This window comes from Osmerus mordax, chromosome 17, assembly GCF_038355195.1.
Source record: "Osmerus mordax isolate fOsmMor3 chromosome 17, fOsmMor3.pri, whole genome shotgun sequence".
NCBI classification, from domain to species: domain Eukaryota; kingdom Metazoa; phylum Chordata; class Actinopteri; order Osmeriformes; family Osmeridae; genus Osmerus; species Osmerus mordax.
Window position 1 is genome coordinate 7786379 of NC_090066.1, and position 21784 is coordinate 7808162.

At 52.4% G+C, this 21784-nt stretch overlaps 1 protein-coding gene across 1 annotated transcript; it reads left to right on the top strand.

Annotated features, from left to right (window-relative positions):
- Nucleotides 1-94: 94 nt before the first annotated feature.
- ahcyl2b (adenosylhomocysteinase like 2b) lies at nucleotides 95-21721 on the top strand (the record flags this gene model as incomplete). The annotated part of the gene is given in 15 exon segments (XM_067254074.1): nucleotides 95-425; nucleotides 17641-17749; nucleotides 18660-18803; nucleotides 19618-19706; nucleotides 19708-19719; nucleotides 19968-20070; nucleotides 20252-20262; nucleotides 20264-20321; nucleotides 20324-20346; nucleotides 20557-20584; nucleotides 20587-20662; nucleotides 20965-21090; nucleotides 21180-21243; nucleotides 21384-21472; nucleotides 21651-21721. Coding segments are annotated over 15 exon segments (1324 nt in total), but the record flags the coding sequence as incomplete, so codon positions are not given.
- Nucleotides 21722-21784: the final 63 nt, after the last annotated feature.

Here is a 21784-nt window from a genome sequence, read left to right on the forward strand (position 1 = left end):
ATACTACTACTACCACAACGCCTAAGCTTTTCAGAAGTGGTCCAGTCACGTCCGTTCGCCGCCTCGTTATCTGTGTTGGGAAAGGACTTTGTGAAATTGTAGCGATGTCAGTCCAGGTTGTGGCAGCGAAAATGGCCGAGGTCGAATTAAAAGACGTCCCCAGCAAAGATGTACCACCCGAATCACCTCTGACACCCAACTCGGAGGAAAAGGGGTTAGTCAAAAACGAACCAAACCCTGTCGCAACCAGCCCATTGACGGATCCCACCGTTAAAGCCGGGGACCAGAGCCCAGGCTTTCTCACCCCGAACCCCGTGAAGATGCCGCAGGCGTCCGCGATGAAGCGGACCGATCCGCAACAAAACGGCGGAGAAGCTTTTGTAAATCGTGATGGTACTGTCGCTGAAGCCCCCAGAATGAAAAAGGTAAGGGAAACTTGATTGTTCAATATTATGTATTATGCTGGTCTGCCTGACCCGGGCCAGGGGCAGAGTGGTTGTAGCTAGCAAGCTGAAATCAGGCATTGTGTGACGATGCCTTTACTGTGCTGCTGTTCTCAACCAACGCTCTGGTCCTGGACTGTAGCTACAAGCTAAGCAGACCGTTTCTGCGTTGACACAAACAGGTTTTTGCCAGTCGTCAAGACTGGACAGAAATGTCGTTCATTATTTTGTCCCACAGATATACCCTTGAAATGCGCCTTGCTGGTGTGTATAGCGAGACATTGGGACAGTAACATATGTGATATTGTAACGAGTTATCTAGCTAATGATAGCTCTCTATTAGCCAGAAAGTACTAGCTAGAACCAACCATGCTCGAGTCATGCTTTGACCGCAGTGCGCTTTATTGGCACTGTCAGACATTGCTTTGCTCAGGATTGTTTTGCTCAATTACACATTTTCTGTGGATGTTTTATTCTGAGGTTAATTATGGCTGTTAATGTGTAAGTGTTGGTATGATTCAGGACACATGGCAGTGAAGATCTGGTGAGAATTTAGACTTGTCCAAACAGGAAAGAAGCGGTCCACAACAGTCGCTCCAACTTGTTCCAGAACTGCGGTCCATGTTCAGACATTGAGGATTTACAAATAGTAGTTGGTTAACAGTAATACAAGGTGCATGTGTCTGTTAGTAGACAAGATTTCACAACCACTCAGGCTGTTTTGACCCCAGTCATAATAGAACCACCGCGATCTGTGTACCAACGCTACCTTTGTCATCTGTTTTGTTGACAGCGTTATTTATATCAGCCAAATATAGAATACATTGGGTATAGCCTGGGCTCTTCTTAAGGGTGTTTCAATCTCCAAGGCTTAGCTCACTGCCTTTCCCTGGCCTAGGACATATTTTTAGACTTTAGGCCTAGATGGAGTTCCTTCCAAGAAAGCTAGGTCTCGGCTCAATCCTCACGTGTCAGTGGCTCTTTAGTCTTATCATCTAGTCTTGGAAGGTTCTGATCAGAAACGGGTAATGAGACCAAGGTCCAAGGAAAAACGAAGGACTCTTTTCGCTGCCAATGTGAATGCTGTTGTAGAGATGATTTACAAGCGGTGTCAATAAGTGCTTATGCTAATGGTTGAGAGGACGGTGAGAGAGTGAATCTCAGACAGAACTGGAGAGGGAGAAATGTAACCGACATGTAGGGAGGGTGGAAAAAAGACAGTGGGGAAAGTCAAATCAAACTAACTGGCCTTCACCAGATGGTCCAGTCCCTCCACGCTCCTTCCTCTCCATGTCAGCAGGCTGCCTGATGGAGCCGGCCTCCTGTGAGCTCTCCCATCCGGAGGAGAGGAGGGTGCTCTGGTGCAGCATCTGGCCCACTAGGGAGGACCTGGGATACATAACAAATACTTTTGGCACTAGGCTACAGCTTACAGTTGGGTCCTTAGGCTTGAATTGTTTATATTTGTGTGTTTAAAAATAAATAAATATTAGTTCCGAGTATGAAGGTGCAGTACATCCTGCATACGTTCCTTGAGGCTGGTATCGGTTTTGGTTGATTTGTACCAGTTTCAGGATGAAATGGCAGAAATGTTATGCATTTTACCACCACAATTATAATAAAAAAGTTTTTTTCCCCCGCCTGCATAGACCCGTCCATTAAATGATCTGCATCACTCACCTCAATTACCTAAACAGACAGCCATTAAAACCGGATTTTCCTTAGCACTGTCAGTTCTTATAATTTCATGCATTTTAAAAGGAATGATGAGTATTACAACCGTGCCAGCTAAAGCTGCATCTGTTGAATTCCTACCCCCCCACACACACACACAGTGATCCATACACACACATTAACAAGCATGATGTGGGTACGGAGGCTGGTTGGCTGACTTTAATCCATGCCTCACCCCATGTCACAACACGGGGGGGGGGGGGGATTATTCTGCGCTGTGCTCTGCTCTAGGTGGGCAGATGTTCACTCTGCGACCGGACCAGAGAGACCCCTTTGGAAGTGGCTCAGCGATTGATTATGGCGCTTAAAATAGTTCTCCTTTCAGGGGCATCGTTTTAGTTATCCAGGTAACAGGAGCCTATACATCTCTCATCCATACCATCCAGGACAGTGGGGCGGGGGGAGAAAGTGTGTGTGTGTGTGCCATATCAGTGGGCAGTGAGAGTGTCAGCCAAATGAAGTCACACTGAGGAGATATTAGGCGTGTTTTCTTGGTTTGGCCTCTGTGCCCAAGGCTGGGGTGTTAATGGGCCGTTAGGCTTCCGCTGAACTGGCCGGCCATACGTTCAGACCTGGATGGAATTTGTAGGCTCACTTGATATCCTTTTAAATGCCTCTCCAGCAGTGCTTTGTTCAGCTTGCCTGCCTGGCACCAGGCAACAGTGTATTGGAACATTACCAAAGGTTTTTTCTGAACTCCACCCTTCTGGCACGCCAGGCGGTCTAAATCAAGTGTTCCCTCCAGAGGGCTCTAAGGAGATCTCGTGTGGTATTTCTAGCCTTTTACACGGCTCTAGTGTTGTCTTCTGAGCTGAGTATCATAGTGGTGATGGCTCTGGCTGGCAGAGACCAGCTACAGATGAAGGTGACAAGAGAATGTCATACATAATGTCAGTTAGTCTTCAAGAAATGCAATGTCACAAATCTTGTATTCCTAGTAAAGCTAACATTTGCTAACTGGCTTACTGAGTGCTGGTAAACACCAGTAAATGGCTTGGCCTGGGGATATAAACTGATACGCAGAAGTAGTTCTGTTTCAAACAGCTTTCTTGCTCTTAACACGATCCTCCAGTTTGATATTTTTTATCTGCTGGTATGTTTTGTGTGGGAGTTGGCAGCGTTTCTCGACTTCCCTGTCCAGATTTACAGTAAGCGGAGCACACTTGTTCTCCCTGACTGCGTGTCTGCCTGTGTCTCACACTCACGCCCGCAGGAGTGAGTCAGTGTCCTGAGGTGCTTGTCATCGGAGGCTAGTCCTCGGGGGACTCTGTTCCCCTTTCATCTTAGTGTCTCTCTGAGGCGCAGGCCCAGCTCCTGAGTGACACCGCCACCTCCCCCTCTTCTGTCTGATCAGCAGCCCGGTCCGCTGGCCAGACCTTCCTCCCAGTTTCTCCATTAACCTCACCCCTGCCCTGCCCTAAACACCTCACTAACTAGGCCTCGCTAATTATTTATTTCACGGTTCACTTTCAGCACTTCTGGCAAGTCTCACCACAGCTCAGTGGTTCTCAAACCTTTGACTCCAAAGAAGGGCACCATCATCTCGGAGGCTATGTTGGCGTCTTTCCTGTTTGGGCAATGCCCTGACGCAATGTGTCAGCTTGTGCCAGGGTCCAACCTGTGTGTGTGTGTGTGTGTGCGCGTGTCTCAGCCTGGTTCTGGCCCCTGGCTGCTAAAGGTGTCACCACCTTAACTCTGTCTGTGTCTGTCGACAGAGGGAATGTGGCACCTTGGTGGGAGGAGGGTGGCCGTCTCGCTGGGCTCGCACGGAATGTCCCGGGAGACGGAGCGAGCGAGAGAGAGAGAGAAGGAGAGCGAGGGAGAGAGAGAAGGGTCAACACGGCTTTCTCACACAATCTCCTCTCTGTGCGTCAGGTCGATACCTTTCACGACGCAGGGCCTCTCTGGTTTTGTCGATGGCCAGCTCCAAACAGCCTCTGAAGTCCCTCCCTACACCCGGCTGGCCCGTTGACATCAGAGGCAGATTTGATCTACAAAAGCAACATGCTGACTCCAGGGGGGGTAGGAGACAGGAGTTTACAGAGCCTGGAGCCCAGGCCAGAGCAGGCCTGTCTGGAACTGTACGCTCCACTGGTGCTTTATGGAGTCACATGCGTGATACAAGGTTTTCTTATTAACTTGAACTGGGGGGGGGGGGGGGGGGGGGGCTGGTGTTTTAAACACCCATGTGTGTGTAGGTGGAACAGTGCGACTGTGTTTCTTTGTGAACATGCAACCGCTTTTAATGGCATGTATACATGCAGTTTGGGGAGGGGGTGTGGGGGGGGGGGGGGTTTCAGCGGTCCCATTAACACGGTCAATTCAGCCTGAGCAGAGCCTGTGTACTGCTGGCCCTCCCTGGCTCTCGGCTGGCCTGGTGTCCTGGTGCTACCCTCGGGTCAATCCAATACAGGACAGTAGGGAACCAGGCCTGGGTGTTCAGCCCCCAAACAGAAGTCGGACGCGCTGTTCTAAGTGGTTGATCGACCAGCGTGCCTTTCACTTGTGTGATACAGAGGGCAGCACTGCTTCAAACTCGATTTGCGTTCCTCCAGCTTAACTCATAAAGTCGGTCACATACACTGACCCTTCACTGTAGAGGAAACAAGCCAAGCTGTCATGTCTGACTCTAATGGCAATGTTAGTCGTTCAGTCTTGTGGTCCAGATTATCTAGGATTATTTCATTTCTCACAATAGTTCCAAAAGTAGCCTGACTGGCATTTGAATTTAACTTTTTTCGACCCCCGTTTTGGATATGAAATCCAATCCAATAATATGACATTGAAAGTGACATTGACACTACTGGCAGAAAACAGTACCCTGATCAAAATGGGCCCATCTCCCTTTAAGACACTCGTCAATCATTTCTGTGTTGAAATGTAATTACACAGCCGCTACCCAGTCTTTCTGTGGCCACTCTTTCTGTGGCTGCCCAGTCTTTCTGTGGCCACTGTACAGTGGCTAATCTGGAGTACAAGTGTCGTGGCACAAATGCAGAATGTTCCCAAACAAAAAGTGGACTGATACAAGTTCAGTGTTCTTTATATAATTGGGTCTCCTTGGCCTGCGAGTCACATGCAGGGGGTGTGAGTGTGTGTTTGGCTGTGTGCCTTTTTGCTACTCTCCCTAACACGACGTTATCGCTAATAGCTTTGCGATAGTCTTTCACTTTCTTTCTCTGTTTGGCTTTCCCTCTCCCTCCTTCCTTCTCTCCCACCCTCTCGTTCACCTTACCTTACCCCTCTTTACCTCCAGTCTGCCGGCGTGTCTGACTCACCTACCCCCCGACAGAACATCCTGTGTCGGTGCTGGTTCGCCGTCTGTGTGAAGTGGCGTCGGCTCTCTGCTCCTCATCAGAGCACGATGAGAGGACGGCGGCGGAGGCCCTCAGAACTTAGTCTGAGTACCCACCACCCCCACCCTAACAAGGCCCTTATCAGAACCCCCCTCCGCACCCCAACTGTGACCCGGTGGAGGTGGAACAAGGCCTCTCTCTAGACAGAGTGAAGCACAGCACAGGTGGAAGCAGCGATGTGTAGGGGAGGCGTTTTTGGAGTTGGTGGAGGTCGGAGACAGTGTTGGGTCACTCCAATCTGGGGCCTGCTGAACACGGCTCGAAGGAGGGAGAGGGAAGGGCATTGTTTGGTGCCAGAACACACACACACACACCAGACCTGCCCTGATTGTGCTTCCGAGGTGTGTGTTGTCCTCCCATCTCCCGTTCTGACGTCATGGGGCTGCGTTTCATTGTTATCACCTTCCAGAAGTCTCCTCTGATTCCTAGAAGCTGAATCAGGAACGCCTGAGAGCACAGAGCTGTTAAAACAAGTTTTTCCTGGTACTCCCCAGGTTAAGCATTAGTGAGGAGGAACTGGAGTGAAATGGTGAACCTGGGGAGGGGTTGAGAGCCGCAGATCTTAGCCTGCAGTGGGTCTTCAGGTCAGAGGTTGTGAGGGATGCTTTCTGCAGGCTCTCACCTCACCCAGACGTCGAACATCAATCTTGGAGAGGGGGGCTGTGAGTAATGTTGGGGTTCTCCCAGTTGTGTGTGTGTGTGTGTGTGTGTGTGTGTGTGTGCACCTGCCCCATGAAAGCACAGGCTATATACTATAGTGTTGATTATGACTTCTCATGTCTAAGTACTGTTATGGAGCAGTAAGTGTGTGTGTGCATCCATGCCACCTAAGTGTATAGGCCGTATGCTATAGAATGCTGACGGGGCCTGTGGTTAAGCCTGCAGTATTGGCAGTGGGTCTCTCTCCCTCTGGCTTCTCTCCAGAGGAGCAGGGCGGCTTAGACGGACCCCCAGGCTTGGGACAAAGAGACGCCATTGTGTTCAAGAAGTGCTGCATCACAAACGGCCTCCTCCCCAAGGGGGCAGGAGCGCTGCAATCTGCCCCCGTTTCCTTCCCCTGCCAGGGCCGCAAAGGTACGAGCCGGGAAGGGCAACCCAGTACGCAGGAGTGAGGTTGGGAGAGACCATCTTCACAGCCCAGGGGAGGTGGAGGTCTGTGTTGAGAGAACTGTAAAAAGCTGGACTGAGCAGTTAAAAGAAGTAAGAAGAGGAAGCTAGCAGAGAGTAATGAAGCCCACCCCACCCCAGCCCTCTCTGATGGGGTCACTCCCCCCCTCCCCCCACGGTCTCCCCGGTGTGTTCCCCAGCCCCGAGCTGGACTAGCTGTCCTCCCTGGGCTGTGGAGGATCTGCTAGTGTCGAATGTCTCCCAGCTGCAAGCTTGTTGACTGGAGAACCAGAGAACGAGTTTCTGTGGTGTGTTTTCAGACCCAGCTTGAGAGGGTTTTTTTTTTTTTGCAGGAGAGGGAAAATAAACCGCAGGCAGGACAGACGGACAGAGTGTTGCGTGAGGACAGGGAGGCCTGGTGTGGTGTTTGATCTCACAGATGGACGATTCCTACCCTCAATTTAACAGAAAGCCCAGTTAGGAACCCAGAATAGCACGACCCTAAAACAGACTTCCAACTGCCTCGCTGTTGTCGAGATCACTTTGTAATTATGCCTTTTCTCTGAGAGAAGAATGCTGTGTACAGTGTATATTTTTTTTTTTTCTTCTTCAGAACAAATGTAATTCCACAGTGTTTCCTATGACCCTTTATTTCCGAGCCTTGTTGTGGAGCTGTAAATCCCTAAATTGCTGTTTGTGTTTCCTGCTTTTTGGGTTTGTGTCTCTCAGCGGCTTAGGCTGGGTACATTAGTGTGCGCTGCCCGTCTGCCAGTGTTGTTTTCATCTTTTTAGACCTTCAAATTGTTAGTGTTGTTGTTATTACTGGGAATGTGTTTCGTGGATTTAACATGGACTTGTGCGAACGCTGAAAGCCCCCAACAGTACCGTATGTGCCCGTCAGAGTATTACTGCACATTTACTCAACGAGAAGAGAGTCAGAGTGGTGTGTGTGTGTAGCTCACTACTACTGAGGGTCATCCACTACCCTGATTGTGGTGGTGGTGGGGGGGAGGGAGGGGGAGATTTGAAGAGCACTCACTAGATCCAATGGATGATAGAAATTGGTTGTCAATGGCGCCCATTGTATGGGCGCTGGTTGCCGGGAGTGATTGGATGGGAGCTGAGGCCCTGAGGGGCTGAGGGGAGAGGTGACCGTGTTCAGGCCCACAGAGCCCCTCAGTGCTCCTGACTGAACACCACCAGCCCGTCACCCTGACCTCGGGCACGGTTACCAACTTGGGGGCCAACTTGAATGGGGCTTAAAATAGACTGCTTCCCCCCTCCCCCCCTCCCCCCACCCTCACATACTGTAATGAAGCTCAGGAGCTTTTCTAGTAATGGGTGACACCCCCTCACCACCACCACCCAGCTAACCTGACTGATAGACTAATACAGCCCTATTAGCTTTGTTAGTACAGCCTTTTAGTAATGTTAGTAATGCCCTATGGTACTACAGTGTAAACCAGTCCATTCTGGTATACATTGTACAACTCTGCAGAATATGTTGGATGGAAAGAGGCTCTGTATCTTGAGCTGGTGTGTGTGTGTGTGTGTGTGTGTGTGGGTGGCAGGCCTCTGGGTATGTGCGTGTGTGTGTGTGTTGTGCGCGTGTGCCTGTCCCTGTTTTCAGGGAACACTTGTCTGTGTGCATATATCAGCGAGGCATGGCTGTGTTTGCCTTACATCACTTCCCCCCCGGAGGCTCGCTCGCCACGCTCCCCAGCGCCCGCCGTTTCCTACCCCGGCTCTCCTGCCATTGGACGAGGCGCTCCCAGCCCACCAGCCGTGGGACCAGCCTGCCTCGGAGGGTTCTCGTTGTGTCTGTGCGTGTGTCTGTGTGTGTGTGAACATGCGTAATGCCGCTCGTTTATTCACGCACGTGTGCGTGCGGGCTCGCGTGTGTTGACCCCTGCGGTACGCGTGAGTGCGCACACGCAGGAACAGACGACGCGTCTTGCTGGTGGCGTGATGCACAGCCTCCGTCAGCCGTCTCCCGGCGCGGGGCGTCATCGACGAGCTCGCGCCTCCCTCAGCCCCCCACAGCAGCCGTCTCCTCCAGGTCACCCCCGGTGGTCCAGGACCCTGCCCTGCTCAGGGCTCCCCCCGCCCAGGGCAGAACAGACGGGACCTGCCTCTCGGCTCCAGAGAGCCCCCCCAGTGCTGTGAGCTCTGGGGGGAGCGCTGTGTCTTTAAACCATCCGGGAAAGACAAGCGAACGAGAGAGCACGGTGCTTATGTTTCTGCGGGGCATTTTTGTCTGTGTGTGCGTGTGGTGCCGGAGCCGAGCGCTTATCTGTGGGCCGTATTGAGTGTGTGTCCTTATGGCCCTGAACAGGATCAGCGATGAGCATGGTGGCCAGATGAAACACATGCACCATTTACACACACCGTAACACACACCGTCGTGGTCTGAAGAACCTGGACCTGCTAACAATGCCAGCCTCTGTTCTGATGTTGTCCAGGACTAATCTCCTCTCTTTCAGATGGGGGGTGTGCGTGTGTGTTCTGTGGACTTCATTCTGCGGATTGAGAGGATCAGTTCTTTGTCTCTGCCTGTCTGATTGTCTGCCTGCCTGCTTGCCTGTCTGTCTCTGCCTGTCTGATTGTCGCCTGCTTGCCTGTCTACCTGTCGGTCTCTGTCTGCCTGCCTTCCTGTCTCTGTCTGCCTTCCTGTCTCTGTCTGCCTGCCTTCCTGTCTCTGTCTGTCTACCTGTCTGTCTCTGTCTGCCTGCCTTCCTGTCTCTGTCTGTTTACCTGTCTGTCTCTGTCTGTTTATCTGTCTGTCTCTGTCTGTCTGCCTTCCTGTCTCTGTCTGTCTACCTGTCTGTCTCTGTCTGCCTGCCTTCCTGTCTCTGCCTGCCTTCCTGTCTCTGTCTGCCTTCCTGTCTCTGTTTGTCTATCGGGCATGTCCTCCCCTCCCCCAGCTGTCCAGCAGGACAGAGCGATCCCAGGCTAGGCCCTATGCCTCCCACTGCCTATAGAAATCTGAACGGTGTTGGGTTTCAATTGTTCTTTTTCAACTGAGTGTGACAGGTTATAATTATGAAAGTGTGTGTGTGGCACATTTTTTATGAAAGGGCTCCAGACAAGCTCCTCAAAAGGCACCTCCTCAGACCTGGATGAGGGAAGCTTCCAGAACAGTCGTGAGGGGCCGAGGCCTGGTGCACTCGCTCATTCGCGACGTACAACGCAATCAAAGTTCAAAGCTATCAGTTTCGTAGCTAACCCCCGTCTTTGGGTTGGAAGGACGCACATTCCGTTCACTTCTTTGAAGCATTCCCTTTGAGTGGGTCACGGCTTAGGCCCTGTGTTGTTCTTGTTAGTTAGTCAGTCTGTTTGTCTGTCATTCACTCACAGAACACCCTGTACTTGGACGTGTGTGTCCTGTGAGTTGGTTTCATCTGAGAGCGCTCTGTCCTGTATTATCTGTTCCTGCTTCACATCAGCAGAGAGCTCTCTGGTCTACAGAGGTGAGGGACAGGGGAACATAAGGGCTCCTCTGCTTCGCTCCCTCTCCCTGTTCTCTCTCTCTCCCCCTCCCTCCCCGGTCTCTCTCTCATCTGTTGTGTAACAGGAGTCGTGCCGGAAGTGAATGAATGAGGAGACAGATGATTGTTGGATGAGGTAGGCAGCGAGTGGGCGACCGGAGAGGCTAGCCGGCCCCTCTCTCTCTCTGTCTCTCTCTGTCTCTCTTTATCTCTCTTTCTGTCTGTCTCTCTGTCTGTCTCTGTCTCGTCTCCCTTTCTCTCTCTTTCTCTCTGTCTTTCTCTCTCTCTCTGTCTCTCTATCGCGCTCTCTCTCTCTCTCTCTCTCTCTCTCTCTCTCTCTCTCTCTCTCTCTCTCTCTCTCTCTCCCCCTTCTTTCGGCATCTTTCTCTCCTCTCTACATCAAATGTTCAGGTGGGAGAACCAAGGCTACATGAAGACACACGCGCACACACTAATCCTCTGACTGTGCGAAGCTCCAATCTGGGTCAACAACTGGAGGAGCTGCAGTGACGACGGGCTCACGAGGGGAGCTTGTTAGACGTGCATCCTTTATTCCCCTGTAGCACAGACGCGTAAGATCGGATTCTCAGCAAGACACACATCCACAGGACTTAGCATGGGAGACCAAAAGCCAGCTGGCATGACAACATTCTAACATCTAAGCCTGGTGGTTCGTTCTCCACACACACTCACAGACTCCTACACACACATACAGTACCCGTGTAGTAAAATGCACATGCATAGTACACACACTTCCATGCGTGCACACACACACGCTGACCTTCTCATCTCTGCTAAAGGTTCATTTCCAGCTTGAACCATGCGTGTCGAGTCCCGCTGTGGGCCTGCATCCCGGGGCCAGGGTCAGGGTAATATGACACCACGAGGTCAGAGCTATCTCTACCTGATTGTAAACAGGAACAGATAGCGAGTGGTGTTGACACTACAACACAGCCCGTGTCTGTCTGTGTTATGAGGATGTCACTGTAGCACATTGTCTGTCTGGGGCTCACACTAGCCCAGTCCGCAGTTCTGATCCGGCCTCATTCGCTGACTTTTCAGTCGCTTTTCCAGATTTGGTCTTTCTCCGGAATACTCTTAACCGAAACGACAGCGCCTCGTAAGTTCATGTCATTTGTATAAAGAGGGTTAGGTTCCCCAGATGTTTTGGGGGGGGGGGTCATGCTCCATGTTTCATTGCTTCTTCCCTGGGGTCTTTTCCCAAGCTATGCAGCAGTGTTCCTCCCAATTCAGACCCTCTCACCAGAATCTCAAGTGGTTGTTGGACTAGCAGCCTGCCACAGCTGCCTGCGAAGGTGATTTGTCCTCTCTGTGTAAACAGCACACCGCCTCCCACTTCCAAACATGCCCTCGTTCAGTGGGGCCAGCGCTGGTTGGCCTGCCAGAGCAGCCCTCTGCCCCCAGGTGGGAGCCAGGGAGCTGGGGTAAACACCCAGGAGCCGTGCCTGTAGGGAGAACTTCTTTCCATCCGCTGGCGTTTGGGACTGGGGCTAGGGCTGGGACTGAGCCTGGGGCTGGGGTTAGGACTGTGGCTAGGGCTGGGACTGAGCCTGGGGCTGGGGTTAGGACTGGGGCTAGGGCTGGGGCTAGGACTGGGGCTAGGGCTGGGACTGAGCCTGGGGCTGGGGTTAGGACTGGGGCTAGGGCTGGGACTGAGCCTGGGGCTGGGGTTAGGACCGTGGCTAGGGCTGGGACTGAGCCTGGGGCTGGGGTTAGGACCGTGGCTAGGGCTGGGACTGAGCCTGGGGTTTGGGCTCTGTCTGAGGAACCTGAGAACCTGTTTAGGCCAGTTACAGTTACTGATATAGGAGAGAGAGAGAGAAAGAGAGAGAGATTAGGTCTGAGGCGTGTGCACGTCTGAGGCAAACAGGTGTGATGTGGCATTAATCAGAGGTGGATTTGACTGGAATCATCTGGAAGAGGCAACTCGAGCCAGATATTGGCACGGTCGCTGGGAGAGGGTTCAGTCAGATGCGCTTACTCTCTCCTTTTCTCTCTCCTTTTCTCTCTCCTTTTCTCTCTCCCTTTCCCCTTCCTTCTCCCCCCAGCCAGTGTCCTCAGTCCACCCAAGTGGTTTTTCCTCGCCTGTTAGTTAGTTAGTTGTTATCTCCTACTCAGTAATTATCTCGCTGTCTCTCCCCATTTCTCGCTCCCTCTCTCAACACGTGAGACCGTGCACGCATGTACAAAATCCAAGGCGCTGTGGCTTTGTGGAGTCAGCAGACATGTCCAATACCTCTTCTGCTTGATCTATAGGCTGCCTCTGCAGGCTGCCTCTGCAGTACTGCAGCCCACAGGGCCCCTATAGACCCCTGCTGGATGTGTCAGATGAGATGGGCCGCTCTTCCAGGGGCCTGTTTGTTTGGCCGGCACACCAGGAGGCGGGCTCCATCACGGTGTCTCGGCAAACCCTCTGACCCTGCAGCTGTGTTCTCACACACACACACACACACCTGCACACACACCTGCACACACATGCACACACCCCTGCACACACACACACACCCTGGTATGCTCACGATGGGATTCTCTGCAGCGCCGGGGTCATCCATTCTTTACACGCAAGGATTCATTTCCAGACGTCAGGCCACGCACAAGCGCACGCACACATTCTCAGAGGGTGTCCAGTCTCTCCTGGCCTCAGGAAACAATGAGGCCTCTCTTTGTCTGTCTCTCTCTCTCACACACACACACACACACACACACAATGTTCCTGGCAGGGCGGTAGCTGCCTGATCCTTGAACTCGGAGAGGATGAGAGGCTGGTTGATGGCTGGCTGTTTCAGTTGGCATGGCCCACTTACACACACATACACCTACACACACAAACGGAGCACCATAAACTTCTCAGTGACTTTCCATTGCAGCCCTTTGGACCTCCACACTGTTTACAAACACTTCAAGGTGTCTGTGTGTGTGTGTGTGTAGGGGGGGGGGGAGTGAGACTTTCCCATCAGCTCATCTACCAACGCCCCCCCACCCTCACCCCCGTGTCTCTACAGTGTGTTCCAAAGTTCAGTTGCCTCTCTCCTTGTCCAGGTCAAACTGTCACAAGTCGGTTACACATCTGTAAGTCGCCCTGCATCTGTGTCTTTTAGCTGTGGGACACACACACACACTGTAGGTCAGGAGGGAGGTTAGGGGAAAACTGAGGGCTGGTTTCAGCCAGCAGTTGTGTCTCTCCTTCACACATCAACTCCACAGTCCTGGTTGGAGGTGGATTTAGAGGTTTGTCATCCGTGTCCCTCCCTCCCTCCCCCCACTCCTCCTTCCTCTGCTCCTTGTCCAGCAGTCACCTCCACCCTGCCCAGCCTCAGGTGGGCCTCCCTGGCCCCCTCTCTCTGTCTGCACAGGACTAATCAGATCTCTCTCTCTCCCTCTCGTCATAATGAAAAGGTCTGGTGGCTCTCTCTCTTTTCCCTCCGTCACTCTATCCTTGTTTTCACTTGTCTAGCTTTTCATCAGTTAGTTTAATGCACAGGGCCTGTCGCTGAGTCTGGGTCTGTCTTCAGTGCGTCAGGACAGATTCCTGCAACGTTCCCTGCCAGCGCTGTGAGCCCGATTCAGATCTTTACAGACCGGATTACATTCTCATCTAGGTGTGTCCTGTAGCATGCTAGTAAGTCATCGGAATGAAATTGTGTGACAAGGCAAATGGGCCCCCTCTTGTCTCTTTTTTTTCCTCTCACTGTCTCCCTCTTTCTCTTTGTCGCTCGCTCTCTCACGTGCTCTCTCGCGCTCTCTCTCACCAGATTTCCATTACATCTGTGTTGTGAGCTCAGTCTCAGGGTTTCTGGTCACATGACCCCCTCCATGGTGGCCAGCAACTCTCAGCTGGTGACACACACACACACACTCACAGACACACACACACACAGTTTAGAAACCCCATGGCGGCTTGCATGTCAGCAGGTGACGTGCTGCTCCAGAACAGCAAACCAGAGCAGCTTACCCTGCTCTCGAACTCTGAGGCCGGCGCCGAATAACAAGGAACGTTCCGGACTCTCATAACCATCATAACACTGACCCAGGAGTGGGACAACACTGTTGATGGTGCTGAGAGGGCTCTGTTACCATGTTACCAGGAACTCTCTCATAGCTTCATCTCTTTTTCTGTCTCTTTCTCTCTCTATCTCTCTGCCCCCCCCCCCCCTGTCTCTCTCGATCCCTCTCTTCCTATCTCTCTCTCCCTCTCAGCCTGTCGCTCGTCTCAGCTCTCTCCTCCAGCTTGCAGGGCCACACAGGGCCTGTCACGCCACGAGCTGCTCCTCTGCCACCTGCTGGCTGAGCGGCGCCACTGCGCGTGGCCGCCACTGGGGCTGTGGGCTTTAATCGGCCCCTGGCAGCCGGCCCAGTTTCCCATCCTCTCTCTGCCTGGGCTCGCCCTGCTAAAAGTGGCACCACTGGGTCAGGATTTTGGACCGCTGGGTGCGCAGGGCATGACTGGTTGGCACCGGTCTGGTTTTGCACACGGTCGACAATGCGCTGTGTTCAGCAGTGTTGAATTTGCATCCATTATTTACATCTCATTAGTCTCCCAATCACTGAGCATCCATTATGTATACTGGTGCTGCAGCTAGGTTAACACACGTGCACGTCTTGCAGCAGAGGGAGACGAGACAAAAGAGAGACTGGAAGAATGAGAGAGAGTAGATCAGTCTATATGTAATGGAGATTAAGATACGGATTGATGCGTGTGGAATGAGGCCCCATCCCGAGCCCGCTGTACTCTCTCTCTCTCTCCACACCTCCTCTGTGCTCTCTCTCTCCTCACCTCCTCTGTGCTCTCTCTTTCTCCACCTCCGCTGTACTCTCTCTCTCTCTCCACATCCGCTGTGCTCTCTCTCTCCTCACCTCCTTTGTGCTCTCTCTTTCTCCACCTCCGCTGTACTCTCTCTCTCTCTCCTCACCTCCTCTGTGTTCTCTCTCTCTCCTCACCTCCTCTGTGCTCTCACTCTCTCTTCACCTCCTCTATGTTCTCTCTCTCCTCACCTCCGCTGTGCTCTCTCTCTCTCCTCACCTCCGCTGTTCTCTCTCCTCACCTCCTCTGTGCTCTCTCTCTCCTCACCTCCTCTGTGCTCTCTCTCTCTCTGGTCCTGGTTCTGATGCTGCTGGCGCTGAACTCTGGGACAGCCTGTCACTGCTCTCTCTTACACAACACATCATCTCTCTCTATGTCTCCCTCCCTCTTTGTCTCTCACACATTCCTTCTCTCCCACTCTTTCCTTTATGCGTTCCTCGCCTCTTCTTTTTCTGTTCTATCTCTCTCTCTCCCCCCCTCTCTCCCCCCCTCTCTCCCCCCCCCCCCCCCCCTCTCTCTCTCTCTCTCTCTCCCCTCTCTCTCTCTCTCTCTCTCTCTCTCTCTCTCTCATCCAGTTATGCTACAAATGAATGAGTGGAACCTGTGTTAGGCTACACTCTCAGAGCCCCCCTCCTCAGACAGACAGAGAGACAGTTGAATGGAGGGGCTCTGGAGTGGTGTCCATTCAAGCATGAATCCATTCGTATCCATCCAGCAGCAGTGTGCTCTCAGTGTGGACTGTTAGAAGCACTATGGGATTATTCAGTCGAGCCACACGCTTCATTCACGCATCCACAGGCTTGGCCTCTGCACAGCCATGGAGCTACAGGGACACAAGACTGATCCTTGATCCTCATAAACCAGCAATCTCGTCTTAACCACTGCCTCCTCCCCCTCCCCCTCCTCCTCCTCCTCCTCCTAATTGAAGCAGGCCTGTTCTCCTCGTTGCTCTGATTGCACCAGATCCATGATTAAGACGGGATTACTGCCCGTTCACTGACCTCTACTGCATGACCTCTCCAAGCAGCCCTGTAACTGTGTGTGTGTGTGTGTGTCTGCCACACGGCAGAGTGTTCGGAAAACATGAGTAAGGTCAGATGTCCTTGCGACACACACACACACACACAGAAGCTCTTTGGCCCTCATTGACCTGGTTAGTTTGATTGAGCAGATGAGATTTGCTGTGAAAGATCCACTGCAACAGGAGCCAGCCTTCATGTGACCTCCTAGACACATTGATAACAACCTGGTGTTTCCTAGTTCACCCCTCCATCAACCTCCTCTCCTGTCCCCCGGTCGTAGAACTCACCAACAGCTGGGCTGAGGACTCATGGCGTATCAGTGTCATAAACTCACCTCAATCGCGCCACTTTTTCAAACGTAGGTTTTTGCTAATTAGGCAACGACAAGAACTTTGTGTCATTAAGGTGTCTTTCACTACAAGGGTTTCTAAACGCTGTTTCCTGTTACTAATACTATTTATTGAAGTTGAGAGCCGTTTTTGCCTTGTGGCTTTCGGTGATGACTGGAGTCTCGCTGATGTCGAGGCTGAGCTAGGTAGAAGTGGGGGGTTATCCTGCTGGACTCTAACCCCAGCCCCGGGGCTCAGTTCTGGGGTCATTCTGGGCCTGACCACCTGACCAGTGGACCAGGACTGGCAGTAAAGCTGCCCTGCAGAAACACAAACACCACGGTAACAATTAACAAGCAAGAGGACAGAGAGGGAGAGGGAGAAGGGGGGGGGGAAGAGAGAAAGTGAGAGGAGAAATGACACAATAAACGAAACAATTCAGCATTGTATCCAAAGCGCCTTTCTGCCAGTTAGGGCTGGATCAGAGTAAAACACAGAAAGAGGGGGAGAGGAGAGAGAGAGACAGAGAGAGAGGGGGTGGTATAAATGGATCTAGACCTGATATGAGTTCCCCCTCACCCAAACAGAACTGCTCTCTCACACACTGCACCCAGTCCAGCTTCACAGATACACACACACACTCTCACACACACACACACACACACACACTCGCTCACTGCGACCGGGGTCATGTTGAAGAAAAAGAGTGATGTGGAGAGCGGTGAACACAGAGTGAAGAAGGTAAGAGAGAGAGATGTGAGGGGAGGAAGGATGCCTGACCGTTCACAGAGTCTCCGACGTGGGAGAACTCTGAACCTCCAAGCTACCCGTGTGACTGTCTCTCTCTCCTCTCCCTTCCTCTCTCTCTCCTCTCCCTTCCTCTCCCCTCCCTTCCTTCCTCTCTCTCTCCCTGTCGTGTGTGAATGAGACTGAAAGGCTGCGGTCAGCAGCATGACCCAACACTGGAATTGACTCAGTCCGTCTGGTTCTGTTTGTGCACACGCTCCCAGCAGAGTGTGTCATGGATTCCGATTTACGGGTGTTATATAAGTATTAAACAACCCGCTCTGGCTGTGAGACTTCCATTGGGTGTTATTCTTTTTAATCAGGACTCTTTGTTGCCGCTCTGTCCTTGTACTGTTGTGTTTTATAGGAGTACAGTAATAAGTGACATATCAGGGCCTGGTCAATAAAATGTCTGTGGGTGAGGTGCCTTTGGTGTGTGGATGCAAGGGCCCAGTTGTTGGGGCCCGAACCCTCCATTATTCTGGGTGGGGTAGTGGGGTGCTCAGCCCTTATGTGACCCTGTCCCCCCCCCCCTCCCTCCCTTCCCCCGCAGATCCAGTTTGCAGACCAGAAGCAGGAGTTCAACAAACGGCCCACCAAGATCGGCCGTCGCTCGCTGTCCCGCTCCATCTCCCAGTCCTCCACAGACAGCTACAGCTCAGGTACGGAACACACACACCACACACACACACACTCACACTCCCCAGTTTTAGTATCGGCACACACACAATAGTGGTCTTTGCCCTGGTGATGAAACTGTTAGGGAGGGATGCCAGCTGGAAGGCACATGCTGCAGGGATGAAGGGGCACTGATACAGAGTTTCCTTCCACACTCACACACACGTACGCACACACACGCACACACTGTCCTTGTGAAGTTTGAGTTCAGCCAGGTTGTCGTCAGTCAGGCCAGTGTAAGAGGATTAAGACGGAGGTCTCTGAGAGAGAGGAGAGAGACTGGTTCACACTGAGCCACAGTGTGCTGAAGGAGGACAAGTCAGGAGAGCGGGAGACTCTGTCTCTCTCTCTGTCTCACTGTGTGTGTCTCTCTCACTGTCTGTCTCACTGTGTCTGTCTCACTGTGTCTCTATCTCTCTCTCTGTCTGTATCACTGTCTCTCTATCTCTCTCTCTTTGTCTGTATCACTGTGTCTGTCTCACTGTGTCTCTATCTCTCTCTCTCTGTCTGTCTCACTGTGTCTCTATCTCTGTCTGTCTGTATCACTGTGTCTGTCTCACTGTGTCTCTATCTCTCTCTCTCTCTGTCTGTCTCAATATCTCTCTCTCTCTCTCTCTCTGTGTCTGTCTCACTGTCTCTCTCTCTCTGTATGTCTCACTGTGTCTGTCTCTTTCACTTTCTCAGCCTCATCACATTGACACTAAACTCTCTCCCTCTTCTTCACCTCGGTTTACCCTGATGATTCCCACAGCTGTAACCCCCCCCCCCCTCCCTCCCTATCTCTCCCTCACTTCTGATTCAGTGTTGAATGTGTGGACTAGATGTGTTTAAGAATGTGTGTGTGTGTGTTAGTACATAGCGTGTTTTGAAACCCCGTGCTGCCCTGTGTTGCAGCTGCCTCCTACACAGACAGCTCTGACGACGAGACCTCTCCCAGGGACAAGCAGCAGAAGAACTCCAAGGGCAACGGAGACTTCTGCATCAAGAACATCAAGCAGGCCGACTTCGGACGCAGGGAGATCGAGATCGCCGAGCAGGGTAACGTGGGGGGGGGGGGGGGGGTGACGTGTGTGTGTGTGTGTGTGTCAGGCTCAAATACAGGCTCCTCCAGGGTATGTCCTCCCTCACCCCAGACTTTGGAGTAAACAGCAGACTGCTGCCCTCTTTCCCCCCCCCCCTCTTGATACCTAATCAAGCGCGCCCTGATTAGACACGACGGGGGCTGTCCTCGGCTGAACCCGGGCCTGTCACCACTCACATGGGTGACCAGGCTGAACGGCACGGCACGACGGCTCCTCAAAGGTGACGCCCGAACATCCCCATCGCCCCGCGGTGGCCGGCTGTAGTATGGGTCAGAAGTCCAGCCCCCTCCATGTTAGCGGATGGTACACCAGCTAAACGAGAAAAAAAATCTTAAGTGCACGTCAATATTCATCAAAGAAATGCCAGTTGAAGTGCACATTTTTTTCTGAGCAGTTTGTTTTTAAGTGGTTATTCATTGGACGATACAAAAAGGGCTTAATGTGCGGTCTCGATTGGGTCAGGCGAGTGCATGGGTGGGACCTCGATACCGCGGCTCCACCGGCTGATCACTACAGCACAGACTCTGGCTCCGAATGACATCACCAGCGCAAGATGGCCGCACACGTATCCAGGATACTTTGGCTTCATGTTTGTACAGTTGGAGGAAGCAGAGACTCGTCCATTCTGTTTACAGCCGATGGGCTGAACACACTGTTGAGATGAAGCACAGTAATGACTGGATGAATGAGAATGAATTGATCCATTTGCTGATAAAGCGGGGCTCCTCCAGTCTCTCAATGGTGTGTGTGTGTGTGTGTCGTCCCTGTAGAGATGCCAGCCCTGATGGCTCTGAGGAAGAGAGCCCAGGGAGAGAAGCCCCTGGCTGGAGCCAAAGTGGTGGGATGCACCCACATTACCCGCCCAGACCGCCGTGAGTACACACACACACACCCACACACACACACACACACACCCACGCACACACCCACACACACACCTCCCAGACAGCTGTAATAGCACATACATTCATAGTTTATGAACACAGCACACACAACACTGGCATATATTCACACACACACACAGACTACACTGGCCCAGACCACAGCAAGTATACACACCAAAAGCTTCTTTTAGTTGATATTCTTGGGGGTCCCATCTGACGAGTGTGTGTGTGTGTAGGTGCTGATGGAGACCCTCTCTGCCCTGGGGGCCCAGTGCAGGTGGGCTGCCTGCAACATCTACTCTACCCAGAACGAGGTGGCAGCTGCTCTGGCGGAGGGAGGTGAGGGACCCGTGTGTGTGTGTGTGTGTGTGTGCGTGTGTGCGTGTGCGTGTCGTTTTCTCTCATAAATCCTCACTGTCTTGGGTGGTCCCCATCCACCTCCTCTCAACCACCTACTTACCCACTTTTAATGTCTCTCTCTCTCTCTCTCTCTCTCTCTCTCTCTCTCTCTCTCTGCCAGGTTTCTCTGTGTTTTGCCTGGAAGGGCGAGTCTGAGGATGATTTCTGGTGGTGCATCGACCGCTGTGTCAACCTGAGGGCTGGCAGCCCAACATGGTGCGTCCCTGAACAACCACAACCACTCATCTGACCTCCCTCCAACCCTAACCCCATCAGCCCAGCCCTGTAGCATGGGCCGCTAGTGTTGTAGTGTGACTGGACCAGGTCTGGTGGACCCCAGGTGGGGTCTAGGTGAGTGGAGAGATGCCCAGGAGGAGAGAGGCGTGTGGGGGGTCTGACCTCACGGTGTCCGTGTGTCTCCCGCAGATCCTGGACGACGGGGGAGACCTCACTCACTGATCTACAAGAAATACCCCAACATGTTCAAGAAGATCAAGGGCATCGTAGAGGAGAGCGTCACGGGCGTCCACAGGTGGGTCACTAACACACACACACACACACACTCACACACTCTATTCTGGTTAGACGGCAGTCTGTCCTCTCCCTGTTTGCCTCCATGAGCTGACATGGTCATGTTGCCATCTAGTGGGCCAAACATGGAAACTGCATGATTGTTGTATAAGAATTCCTTGAGGGTTTAGGTTGGTGTTAGGTTGTGCTTTAGGTTTGTAGAAAGGGCAACACAAGTACAAATGTATTTGATGCATAATTTGTCATGTTGAAATAAGGAAGTCAGCATGCCTAACTGTGTGTGCGTGTGTCCTGTGTCTGCAGGTTGTACCAGTTGTCCAAGGCGGGGCAAGCTGTGTGTTCCTGCCATCCTGCCATGAACGTCAATGACTCTGTGACCAAGCAGAAGTTTGACAACCTGTACTGCTGCAGAGAGTCCATCCTGGATGGGTAAGAGTCCACACACACACACCTACATAACAGCCCACTATTCCTTGTACATTGAGTAATTGTCAACCCTCCCCCCCCCCCCCCTCCAGGCTGAAGAGGACCACTGACGTGATGTTCGGGGGGAAGCAGGTGGTTGTGTGTGGTTATGGGGAGGTGAGGCCCAGTCACAGTCTCTACTCTACTGTCCTACTGACCCAGTACCAGGGATAACCTGCAGGGGACACTGTTTACAAACTACATACATAGCTATACCCATGAAGGTGCTGAACAGATGTGTGTGTGTGTGTGTTCAGGTGGGAAAGGGCTGCTGTGCTGCACTTAAAGCCATGGGCTCCATCGTCTATGTCACCGAGATCGACCCCATCTGTGCCCTGCAGGCCTGGTGAGTCAGCCAATCAGAACCCAGACAGCCATTCCGCCAGCCAACGGGCAGCCGGATGCTGACCCTATCAGCCAATGAAGCATTAGATAGTTTGTCATCATGGACAACCAGTATAGAAAAGTGTGGCTTGTAAGTGTAGTGCAACATCACTCAGGGTGTGTTTTTCCTGCCCATACAGTATGGATGGCTTCAGACTGGTGAAGCTGAATGAGGTCATCAGACAAGTGGACATTGTCATCACCTGCACAGGTAAGCCACCCCCCCCCCCCCCCACACCCCCCCCCCCCCCCCCCACACCCACACACAGTGGAG